General features: G+C 51.0%; 1 protein-coding gene across 2 annotated transcripts; it reads right to left on the bottom strand.

Annotated features, from left to right (window-relative positions):
• Positions 1-1,010: 1,010 nt before the first annotated feature.
• LOC140513084 (class I histocompatibility antigen, Gogo-OKO alpha chain-like) lies at positions 1,011-4,825 on the bottom strand. Of its 2 annotated transcripts, none has more exons than XM_072622414.1 (8): positions 4,684-4,825; positions 3,640-3,918; positions 3,256-3,534; positions 2,591-2,866; positions 2,339-2,446; positions 1,832-1,864; positions 1,611-1,655; positions 1,011-1,438 (listed from the first exon to the last, which is right to left on the bottom strand). In XM_072622414.1, the coding sequence occupies exons 1-8, from the start codon at positions 4,745-4,747 to the stop codon at positions 1,434-1,436; spliced, it is 1,089 nt and encodes a 362-aa protein (XP_072478515.1). In that variant the 5' UTR covers positions 4,748-4,825; the 3' UTR covers positions 1,011-1,433. The 2 variants fall into 2 exon arrangements, with proteins under 2 accessions (XP_072478515.1, XP_072478514.1); XM_072622413.1 differs by having other exon boundaries at positions 4,567-4,794.
• Positions 4,826-11,482: the final 6,657 nt, after the last annotated feature.

Below are 11,482 nucleotides of genomic sequence, written 5' to 3'. Positions count from 1 at the left end.
CTAAGCAGCTGGACCCGAGGACCTCGAGACCCCTTCAGACTCACATTGATGAGCCTGGGAAGTCCCCAAGCTCACCATGAAGTCTGGAGGCTTCAGGGGTTGGTTTGTCAGAGGATGGCACATATGCCCCCTTCACGCTCATCATGTCTAAAGGGAGGATACTCTAATTCTAAATCCTGTAATACCATAAATACCCACCAGGTGGCAGGAGGGTCCCTGCTTGGGAGATAAAGGACTGACTTCACACTGGGAGGAATTCTTAGGGCTCTGAAGGATGAAAGTCATTCAGAGTATTATGACTGAATGTCTGGAATCGGCAGAATCAGGAATCAGCGCTTGAAAGCAATAATAATGACCGCATTCATTTCTATCATAAGCCTTGCTAAGCCCTTTGTATTTATGATCTCAGTTGATCTGGGAGGAGGGGCTATCATGACCCTCCACACACCCCTATTCCTGAGGTGGGAGGTTAAGTGACCTGCTCAGAGTCACAAAACTATTAAGTGTCTGAGGTGGGATTTGAACTCAGGCCTTCCTGCCTGAAAATCAGAGGCTCCACTATCATCTTGAAATTTAGACCCATTTTCCGCTGCAAATGAGGGAAGTGAGCCCCCATGGAAGAGGAGTCCTCTCTTCTCACAAGACTTCCTGTCCTCAGCACGAAAATACTGTTTTTAATATCTCTGATGAAAATGACAAAACAGAGAGAACTAGACCTCTGTGAAGGTCAGTGCTGAGGGGCAGCCTATGGACGGGCTACCCATAGGTTAGTGACCCAGCAGCCTGTCTGGGCATGGCTGCAGAGCCAGGAGGAGTGCACAGCCTGGGCTCTGTCCGAAGGCCCGAAACAAGTCCCAGTAGACCACATCCATACATACCCCAGAGGGGTACAAATCAAAGAAAAATGTCTGCCCTCTCACCATGTACTGTCCCTCCGCCAGGCTCCTTCCCCTCTGGGCCCAGCCCCCAACTGCACTCAGACTCAGCAGAGCAAATAAAAGTCTCAGGCATCTCCAAATTTTCATTTATTTCCCCCTTCATGTGGCCAGAACACTCGACGTGGCCATCCTGTCCCCCACAACCCCCCACCCAAATGCGAAGCTGAGCTGAGATTATGGAGAACAGCTGCAGACTGCAGAGCAGCGATTCATCAGGCTGTTGTAGCGGTCAGACAGAGACCCCAAAGGTCAGGGCAGGATCAGATGTGAAGGAGGCTCATTCCCAAAGCAGACAGAGACACAGGCGGGAGGAGGGAGGGAGGGAGGCCTTAGAAAGCAGGGTGAGGGCCCTGATAAGGCTGCCCTGGGCTTGGGCCAATAGAGTCCAGGGAGGATGGCAGGGGCCAGTGCAGGGGAGAGAAGCCAGGGGTCACCAGGAACAGTAGAGGGACTGCAGGCTGGTTTTCTGTCTCAGGTCCATGCCAGGAAATTCTCTCAAGCTGAAGAAGGAAAGACAGATTGAGGGGGATCCTCCAAGTGCCCTCTGGCCTCCAGCCTCTCATCATTCTGAAGGGCCTGCCTCACCACCCAACCCAGTCTCAGCCCAACCTCCCACAGACCCTCCTCCTCTTTGCTCGGCCCCTCCCTCCTTCCAGGCCCCCAGAGTCTCACCTTTGGCTGTGAGAGAGACGTCGGACCCCTGTGCACTGTCATTGCCTGGAGACAAAAGGAGGGAAACAATCCAGTCAGGAACATGCATCCCAGAACCAGGGCATGGGAAGGAAAGGGGACACCAAGGGAAGGCTATTGGGCAAAAGCTCCTCATTGCTCAGGTCCCAGAGCACCATGGGCTGGCCCCTTCTTTCTACCCTCCATGTCTACCCTTCACTTACCTGCAGCCTGAACATAATCACCTCCTTTTACACCTGGAAAAGAAAACAAATTTCCAGTGAAGAATCCAGGAGAGAAGACCACACTAGGGTCTCAGAAATTCCAAGATTTGTCTTAGAGACACACCCAATAACCAGGACTGCACCCTCCATACCCTACACCACTCCAGCCTCTAGATCCAAGAGGAACAGAGAAAGGGCCCCCAAATGGGCACTTCCCCCCCCTCCAGGCATGGTCTACAGCCCCTAGCTGGGGAGACACCAGGCCCTGTTCATGTCTGAGTCTGAGGCAGATTCCCCACTCAGCCAGCCTGTGACACCCCTGCCAGGCATCCTCCAGAGAAATGGCTTCTAGTTGGGGATTTGTTCATCTCCACTCTTAGGGCTCGTCTAACCGTCCCTTAGATGAAAAGAAGAGGACTTGAGGACAGAGAGACAGGCTGCTGGGTCAGGGGAAGTCCGGATCTCCATAGGGCCTGATCCTTAATGACCCCTCCCAGTCCTGCCTACCTGAATTCTTCTTTCTCCAGATCCCAACTCCAGCAATGACTGCAATGAGGATGAGGAGGGCAGCAGCAATGCCCCCCACAATGAGCCAGGTGGATGAGGACTCTGGCTCTGAAATGGAGAAGGAAAGTGAGAGGCTCTGATCCCTGTCTGGCCTGAGTCACTAACTGACACCCCACCTTCCCCCAGTAACTCCCCCTCTCTCTGGTCCTGTGGGGTGGGGGTGGCCTTTTCCCAGCCCCTCACTGTCCTTACCCCACTGCAGGGTGAGGGGCTCAGACAGCCCCTCGTGCTGAACTCGGCAGGTGTATCTCTCTTCCTCGCCAGAGGTCACATGCACATCTGCCCATTTCTGGAAGGTGCCATCTCCCGCAGGCCTGGTCTCAATGAACTCCGTGTCCTGGGGCTGTTCCTCCCCATCCCTCAGCCAAGTCAGGGAGATCTCCTTGGGGTAAAAGCCCTGGGCCCGGCAGCGCAGGGTCACCTCCCCATAGGGGGCAGTAAGGTGGGTCACTCTGGCAGAGGGTGGGTCTGGAGGCAAAGGTCAGAGGCATTACCAGGCTCCCTTTCCCCCTTCCCCTCCAAGGGCACATGAACAGGAGGAACACCCCACAATCTGAGCCATGGGGTACAAGGGGTTCCTGGGGTTGGGGGACACAGGGCTGGGGCTGAGGAGTGACTAAGAAGGATGGGTTGGGGCCTTGAGCGCCGAGCACCCTTGGGTGGGTCTGCAGCCAAAGGTTAGGGGCATTTCCAGGCTCCCCTTCCCCCCTCCCCTCCAGGGGCACAAAGACTGGTGGGGGAAGGGGAGCACCCTACAATATGCCCTGGGGTACACGGGGTCCCGGGGCTGAGGGGAGGGGGAGCAGGGCTGCCCAGGGGCCTGGAGTGCCGCACACACTGGGGGGGCCCCATCTTACCCGTCCTCATCAGCGTCTCCTTCCCCATCTCCAGGTACTTCTTCACCCACGTCACGCACGTCTCCTCCAGGTAGGCTTTCATTCCCTCCGAGATGCTCCTCTCCGCCTCCCACTTGCGCTTGGTGCTCACGGCGGGGGGCACGGCCGCCGTCCAGGTCAGGGTCTCGGTGTCCAGGGCGATGTAGTCCGTCCCGTCGTAGGCGTACTGCATGAACCCGCGCAGGAAGCGGAGCTCGGGGGAGACCTCGCAGCCGTACATGTTCTGGAAGGTGTGCACGCCTGTCCGGGCGGGCCGGGTCAGTGAGGCCGGACCCTGGCTGACCCCGCCCCCCACACCCCCGGGGCTCCTCCCCATCCCCAGGGGGCCCCTCCCCCGTCACGCACCGCCCGCGCTCTGGTTGAAGTAGCCGCGCAGGGTCTCCAGGCCCGCTCGGAAAAACTGTGTGGCCGCCCTGTAGATCTGCGTGTTCCGCTCCCAGTACTCGGGGTCCTCCTGCCCCACGCCCTCGATCCACGCCGCCCGCGGCTCCTCCCTCTGCCCCGGGCGGTCGGTGTCGAAGCGCACGAACTGCAGATCGTCCATGTAACCCACGGCGAGGAACCGCGGCTCCCCGAACCCGGGCCGGGTCAGGCCGGTGTAGAAATACCTCATGGAGTGGGGGCCTGGGACGTGGGGACGGGGCCGGGGTCAGGGCGGGGCGCGCCGGGGGTGACCTGCACCCCGCCACGCCCGGAGCGACCCCTGACCCCGCCCCGCCCGGGAGCGACCCCTGACCCCGGAACGCCCGGAGCGACCCTTGACCCCGAGCCCCAAGCCCGCTATCTGGACATGCGGGACCCCCCCCAACCCCGCCCCTTACCCTCCCCTTCCCCCCATCCACACCAAGCCTTTCCCGACAACAACCGAGTCCGAGCCCCCAGAACCCGGACGCTGCCTCCCTCTCCCCTCCCCCGCCTCCGGGTCCGGGGTCCCCCACACTACTCAACCCCGGCCCCCCCCTTGTGTCCTCACCTGCCCCCTGCTCCCCCCATCCTCCGGGAAGCTCTTTATCAAAGCTGCCCCTGGTTCGCCCTTGGGGGGCTCCGGGGGGATATCGGGGGGACCCCAAACAGCTCTGCTCCTTAACGCCCCCAGGACTGTGGCCCCCATTCTCCCTCCCCTTGACCTCCCACCCCTACCGATCCACTCACCCCCCCCAAACTAAGGGACCGACACAAAGACACCCCCCCAAATCCCCGCTCAGGAGAGGCGGGCTCCCGGTCCAGGCTGATTCCAGCTCCCCCCCCTCACCCCGCCCGGACCGCACTGACCAGAAGGAGCCGGGTCCGAGGAAACGCTGTCTGGGCTGGGGTCCGAGGAGCTTCGTATAGGGAACCCCATCCCGGCCCCACGGCTACCCCCGGGTGCCGCGTCCAGCCTCTCCTTACCCGCCCAGGTCTCCGGCAGGGCCAGGGTCCCCAGCAGAAGGAGAGCGCCCAGGGAGCGCTCCATGGTCCGCAGGAACAGGAGCCCAACCTCACCCAGACCTCTGGGCGCTGGGTTTATAAAGAGACGAATCCCTCACTTCTGATTGGCTTCCCGGGGGCTCTGCCAGCCAATAGCGGGTGGGAGACAACAAACGTCACTGGTGACTGGGCAGAAGGAGCCCGCACAGGTTGGGAGACCAAAACCGAAACTGACCCTGAGGAAATCCCCCTCATAGACCTTGGCTCTGTCTCTGTTCTTCCCAGAACAGCCTCTGATTCCGTGGGGCAGCCCAGGCTCCCTCCCTCCCATCTTCACTCCAGGAGCTCAGGGCTCTTGTGCTCCCAGCTTGAACCAGAGGAAAAGAAGGGTAAGGGCTAGAGTCCACCCTGCCCTCCAGCCCTCCTCAGTGCCACCCTTTCCCCTCCTTAGAAGTTGGGGAGAAAATGTCCCCCCCCAGACTGAGGGGGTCTGAGGACTGAAGAATCTGCAGGCTGACTTGAGACCAAGAGCTGCCCCCTAGGATTTAAGGACCTCCATCCCAGCTGTGACTGGGCAAGTCTTGTAACCTCCCCAGGCCCTGCAGATAAACAAGCCAGGACCCAAGAATGCAGAGGAAACCAGAGTCCAGGAAATGGAATTGGGAATCCGAGTAGCAGAGGGGCAGGGATGTGGCCCAGTGGATAGATCCAAGGGCCTGCAGTCAGGACAAAGTGACTTCTAATCCAGGTCTCAGACACTTACCAGCTGTGTGACCCTGGGCGAGTCACTTAACCCTGTTTGCCTCGGTTTCCCCATCTGAAAAAAGAACTGGAGAAGGAAAGGGCAAGCCACTCCAATGTCTTTGATTAGAAAACCCCAAAAGGGGTCACAATGAGTCAGACCCAGCTCAGTAACATAAAGGAAAGAGCTCAAATATTAAAATGGAGGGGAGTGCCATTTCAGCCTAAGGCTGGTCTGAGCTGCCTGAAATGTGAAGGTGTGAATGCCTGGTAACTTCTTTTTTCAGAAACAATGAACCTGGGCACATTTGGTAGGATTTTCCCTCTTTCTTGTCTGATTCCCTGAACTGGGAAACCATGAAACTAAAGATTTTACAGAGAGGATCAAGTTTCCATAATATTGACCCTAGTCCGGAGCCTCATCCTACTTCTGAGAAAGTTCAGACATCTCCTTTCCTACCATCTATCAGCAGCTCTAATGCCTCCTTTTTTGGTTTGGGGCCCAAAGAATTGTGTCCTCTTATTTCAGCACTCTTATTATCATGCACAAAATTTACCCCTTCACAGGAGATGGCAAGATTATTTTCCCATGGCTTTCTCTTAGTGCGGCTTGGAGACCTGTTTCCAGGTCATTTGTAGTTCCCAGGACTTTAGAAATATTCATATCCTTTCAGCGCTTATCTACTGGCAATGGCTCTTGGTTCATATTGGTGTCAGGTCTCTGTCTGGATATAAAGGACTTATTTTGGTCAGACTTGATGTATCCATTTGGCATATGTCCTACTAATAGTTTTTCATGTTCGATCTTCATTTATTTTAGTGAAACCTGTTAGATTTTATGTGGTTAGGATTATCTGTTTTTTTAAAAATAATATCTTGGATTAAGAAAGCTCCTTGACACAGTTGTAGACATTAAATGAATGGATTTTCTTCTGATTTTTTCACTCAGGAAAAACTCCATTTACCATGCTCAGCCTTCTTAAATTGAGACATAAAGGAGAAACCTCTGTTATAAAGTTGTGTACTCAAGGGCAGCGTTCCAGCATTGTTCATGCGGCCCCAAAGAAACAAAAGCATGTACAAGTGTTCTGCACTCTGAATCTTTCATCTCCATCAGGAAGTAGGGAGCATCTCTCATCCCTTGCCCTCTGCAGTCCCTCCTTTGATCCGTTCAAGTGAAATTGCTATTCTGTTGTCAGATTCTTACCCCTCCAGACCCTCCTCTGGTTCACAGACTTCGCTTCATCTGGATTATGGGAGATCCTTGTCTCTCACCTTCACCTCCTCAGAAGCCTTTCTCTTCTGGAATGTTCTCAGCTCTCTGCTCCTTGGTAAGTCTTTCTTTCTGGATGTTTGCTGTATTTTTTTTTCTTTGACCTTAAGCTCTGGATTTGGGCTAGGAGGAACCTGGGAGTTTTCTCTTGGGGTTCTTTCCAGAGATGGGTTCTTTTGGGTTCTTTTTATTTCCATTTTGACCTCTAGCTCTAAAGGCATCCAGTAGTATTTTTTTAATGTTTCCTTGAATTAAGATTTAGGGCCATGGTTTCAATGGCTCTTAAATTCTCTCTCCTTAATACTGTTTTCAGGACTATAATTTTCTTTACAGGTTCTTCTGTTTTTCAGTCTTTTGATTTCATTTGGATCTTGCTCGTTGTGTCACAGAGTCATTCTAGTTTTCCATACATTTGTAGCTTGGACAAGGTTCTGCAGCTCTTGGGGCAAGCCTGCAAAGATTGAGATGAATCCTGTATCATTTCTTATTGATCATATTTACAGTTTATTGATTTGATTCTGAAACCACTTTCATCCTGTAATTGCCTGAGTTACAGTTCTTTGTCTCTAAACTTGGGTCAGAGTTCAGCTGGTCTGGAAGACGTTAAGCTGAAAAGTCCAGCTCTCCTGCTCAAGGAATTTTACTAACCTTGGGAAATGGGTGAGAAAGCAAGGGGGTTTGGGTCCGACATCTTTGTGCCACCAAGTTGTCCTTCCAAGATGTCTGGTTTGCTGTCCCAATGCCCGGGCCACTATCCTGCACCTGGACTCAGGCCATGAACATGTTTTAGTCTCACAGCAGGAAAAGGAGGGGTGTTGCTCCCCTCCATTACCAAACTTTCAACCAATCAGGTTGTTCCCTGGCCTCAGCACTGTAACTAGGCCTTAATCCCACGATGTCACCTACCCTGCTCTGCTCTTTCTTCTGTGCTCCCCAAAACCCACAGAGGGGGAAGTGTCCTTTTGCTCCAGGCCTCTGGCTCATTTATTGATAGGGAGCATTCCCTGCTAATAGATGTTATCTTACTCAGATATCTGCCTCAGCTTACCCTTCTGTTAAAATTCAGTTGTGAAAAGCCCATTATTCCACTTCTGATTCTTTCTTCCACAGCAGTCATTTAAATTCCAGTTCTTTCCTCAGTGAAAAATATTATCACAAGCTTCTTTTTACCCTTTTACCTATTTGTTCTCTTCCAGAAATCCTAGTTGAATTCTGCCCACTCTGTGCTTTTCTTTGAGGCTTTGTGTGTTGATGTTTTGAAGTCATTTTCTTCGTCTGGGTTTGTGTCTTCAGCATCCCTGTCCCCATGGGATCCTTTCTTGTCTGCTAATTCTTTTAGTCTGCTTCCTGACCATGGACCTGATGTCAGGGCCAGGCTCTCTCCACATTCTGAAGGGCATGTCCAGAATAACCTTGTTGCAGCTTTCTTGAGGTTCTGAGTTGTATGTTATTCCAGGATCTCAGGGAAAGCTCACTCCAGGCACCTGTAAGTTTTCAGTGCTCCCAGGATGGTCTGATTCCCTATCCACCACTCCGCCATCATAGATCTGCAAATTCCTGAACTATGTTTAAGTCTAAGCAATACATCTGTGGGCTGGGCCCATGTGGAGATTACTGATGGATTCAGTCACTATAAGCCAGCTGGAAAGCTATGCTGCTAGAAAGTGACAGAACTTTAGAGTCCCCTTTCATCTGTGATTCTTTCCATGGTTATTTTTCTGTGGGCTTCAGACTGGGCTGGAAGAGACCTGAGACCTCACTCTGCTCCTGGGATTGGAACCACAAGCTGCTGCTTGCCTTGAATGTGTTTCCTGCTTAAGACCCAGCCTAGGTCCTGGCACCTGCCCCTCACCCAGGATCTGCCTCTTCTAGGGGTAGATCCCCTCAGTTTGCCCTAGATGTCTAACCCCAAGTTGGGCAATAAGAGATAGGGTTTTCTCTATCCCCTGTTCCTACCCCTTTATGGTGGATCTGGAACCCCTTCTTGGCCTGATGAACGGTCTTTCCCTGAGCTGATACACTCAGCCACGCCTTTGCTGGCTGGACCCCTTCCTCAGCATGCATTTAGGATATGGTTAGGGTTAACACCCAGGGTCCACAGAACCCTCTGTGTCTGGAACAATGCTTCTACGTTCGGGCTGGGCCATGTTCTACATCTGCTTTTAGAAGGTGCGAAGGTGCCAAGGTAGACGTTCTCTTTCCTTCTCCTCCATCTTTCTTCTAGGTCTTTTAATCAGTGATTTTTTTGGCCAGGTACAGTCTCCATTTTGAGTGCAATGTAGTAGGAGGTGGAAGCTGGGAGTCTTAACCCAACTAATCCCAAATGACTTTCTGGTTTTCTCTGCAGTGCTTGTCTAAAAGGGGAATCCTTCACCTGCCCATTTGTGGCAGTGAGTTTAGCCAATGCTGGTCCACTGCCTTTAGTCACTTTGGCTTTTCTTATCTAGTTTGTGCCCCTTCTTCTTGTATGAAATGATGGGTAGAAAAATGAGTAGAACCTCAAGAACATATACAGTGTATATTATGACTGTTGTCCTTCATTCTAGAAGAGGACCAAAATGACATCTCTATATTAGGGTCAAGTCACAGTGTGTCCAAGTGTAGCTGATCAGACCACTACAAGCTTGGAAGGCTCGACCACAGGCTGGGCACAAACAGTCCATGTGAGCATTTGGGGTGGATTCTCTAAATTTGTGCATCTCGCTTTTCTTTTGAACTATTTCAATTCTGCTTTGTTGGTAAAGCACAGCCCCTTCTCTGATGTGGGCATGCCATGTGGTCCTGTGCCAGTGTCTCCTATGTCATGCAATCAATTCCAGAGTTCTTCAGAGAGACCTTGAGAGTGTCCTTGTAGCACTTCTTTTGACCCCCATGTGATCCTTGCCCTGTGTGAGTTCTCCATAAAAGAGTTTTTTGGGCAAGCATATATTTGGCATATAAATAAGGTGGCCAGCCCTTCATAGTTGCACTCTCTGCAGTCAAGTTTGAATGCTTGGCATTTAGTTTGAGAAATGACCTCCGTGCCTGGTACTAATCCTGCCAGGTGATCTTCAGAATCTTCCTAAGACAATTCAGATGTAAGTGATTCAGTTTCCTGGCATGGTGCTGGTAGGCCAGCACACAGCAATGAGGTCAGCACAGTGGCTCTGTAGACCTTCAATTTGACAGTCTCTTCTCTCTTTTCTCTCCCATACTTTCCTTTGGAGCCCCTCAAACACCGAGCTAGCTCTCGATGTATGCATCGACCTCATTGTCACTGTGTACATCCCTGCAAAGTACACTACCAAGATAAGTGAACTTATCAACGCTATTCCAAACTTCTCCACTTGCCAGAACTGTGGTGCTGACTGATGGAGCACCTGTGTTTTCTAGGTGTTAATTGTTAGGCCAAAATGAACACAAGCAACAGAAAATTGATTCCTACTTTGTTACATCTCAGTTTCAGAGGCTGAATTTAGTGCACAGTCATCCGTGAACAAAAACATCTTGGACCAACTCTCCCTGCACTTTAATTTTGGCTTGTTGCCTTTTCACATTAGATAGTTTGCCATCACTACCATCGGTAGCTGACCTTGATGCCATGCTTGCCCTCATTGATGGCCTTTGACAACATGGCTGAGAACATTATGCTAAAAAGCATGGGAGGAAGAACATAGCCTTGTTTCACTTGATTGGTGACTGGTAAAGCAGGAGAACATTGTCAATTATCTGGTACCTGGGCAAGCATGATGTTACACAATACAGTACTATTGAACTTTTCCGGGCAAACAAATTTGACATAATTTTCCATAAGCACTTGTGAGTGACAGAGGGACAAATGCTGTGTGCAGATATCTGTTCTGCTCCTGGCATTTCTCCTTCAGTTGTCAGGCAGCAAACGCCACATAGAGACCCTTTCTGAAGCCACACTGGATCTCTGGTAGATACCCATCTTCCAGATGAAGGATCAGCCTGTTAAGGAGGACTCTGGCAAGATTTTCACCAGCAATGAATAAGAGAGAGACCTCCCTGTGATTGTCACAGGACAGTCTCTTTCCTTTACCTTTATAGAGATGGACAATGGAAGTGTCCTTTGATTCCTAGGGAATAACCACCTCTTGCCATATAACCCAGAAAATTTCAGTCAGCTTTTGTAAATCTCAGCTGGAACAGAATCAGCACCAAGTGCTTTGCCACACAAAAGGAGCCGAACATAATGGTGATCAAAACCTCTTCTTCAGGGGGAAGAGAAGTTCCAGACCTCAAACTATCATAAAGCACCAATCATCCAAACCATCTAGTATTGGTTAAAAAATAGAAAAATTGGTGGGAGACTAAATAGGAATCAGAAACAATGGAACTCAATAGCCCAGAGTGTGATAAAGGGAAAAAATAAATTATCTAGGAAAATGCTCTGTGTTTGATTAAAACACTTTCTGGGAAAACAACTTACGTTGCATTCCATGACACATTCTAAATAGATAAGCAATCTTAATACTAAGGGCCTACTATAAAAAAATTAATAATAAATAAATAAATAATTATAACTAACACTTACATAGTGTTTACTATGTTCCAGGCACTGGGTTGAGGACTTTACAATTATGTTCTCAACTGATCCCTACAACAACCCTGAGAGATAGGTGGTGTCATTATCATCACAGATGAGGAATTGGAGGCAAACAGATGAGGTGAGTTGGTTGGTTGTTGTCTTTCATCTTCGAAGAGGACCAGAATAACATCGCCATGATAGAATGCCTTTTAATTCAGGCGTAAATTGAATTTAAG

This window comes from Notamacropus eugenii, chromosome 7 (genome assembly GCF_028372415.1).
Source record: "Notamacropus eugenii isolate mMacEug1 chromosome 7, mMacEug1.pri_v2, whole genome shotgun sequence".
NCBI classification, from domain to species: Eukaryota; Metazoa; Chordata; class Mammalia; order Diprotodontia; family Macropodidae; genus Notamacropus; species Notamacropus eugenii.
The sequence above is the reverse complement of the archived record's forward strand: the minus strand, read 5'-3'. Positions and strand labels throughout refer to the sequence as shown.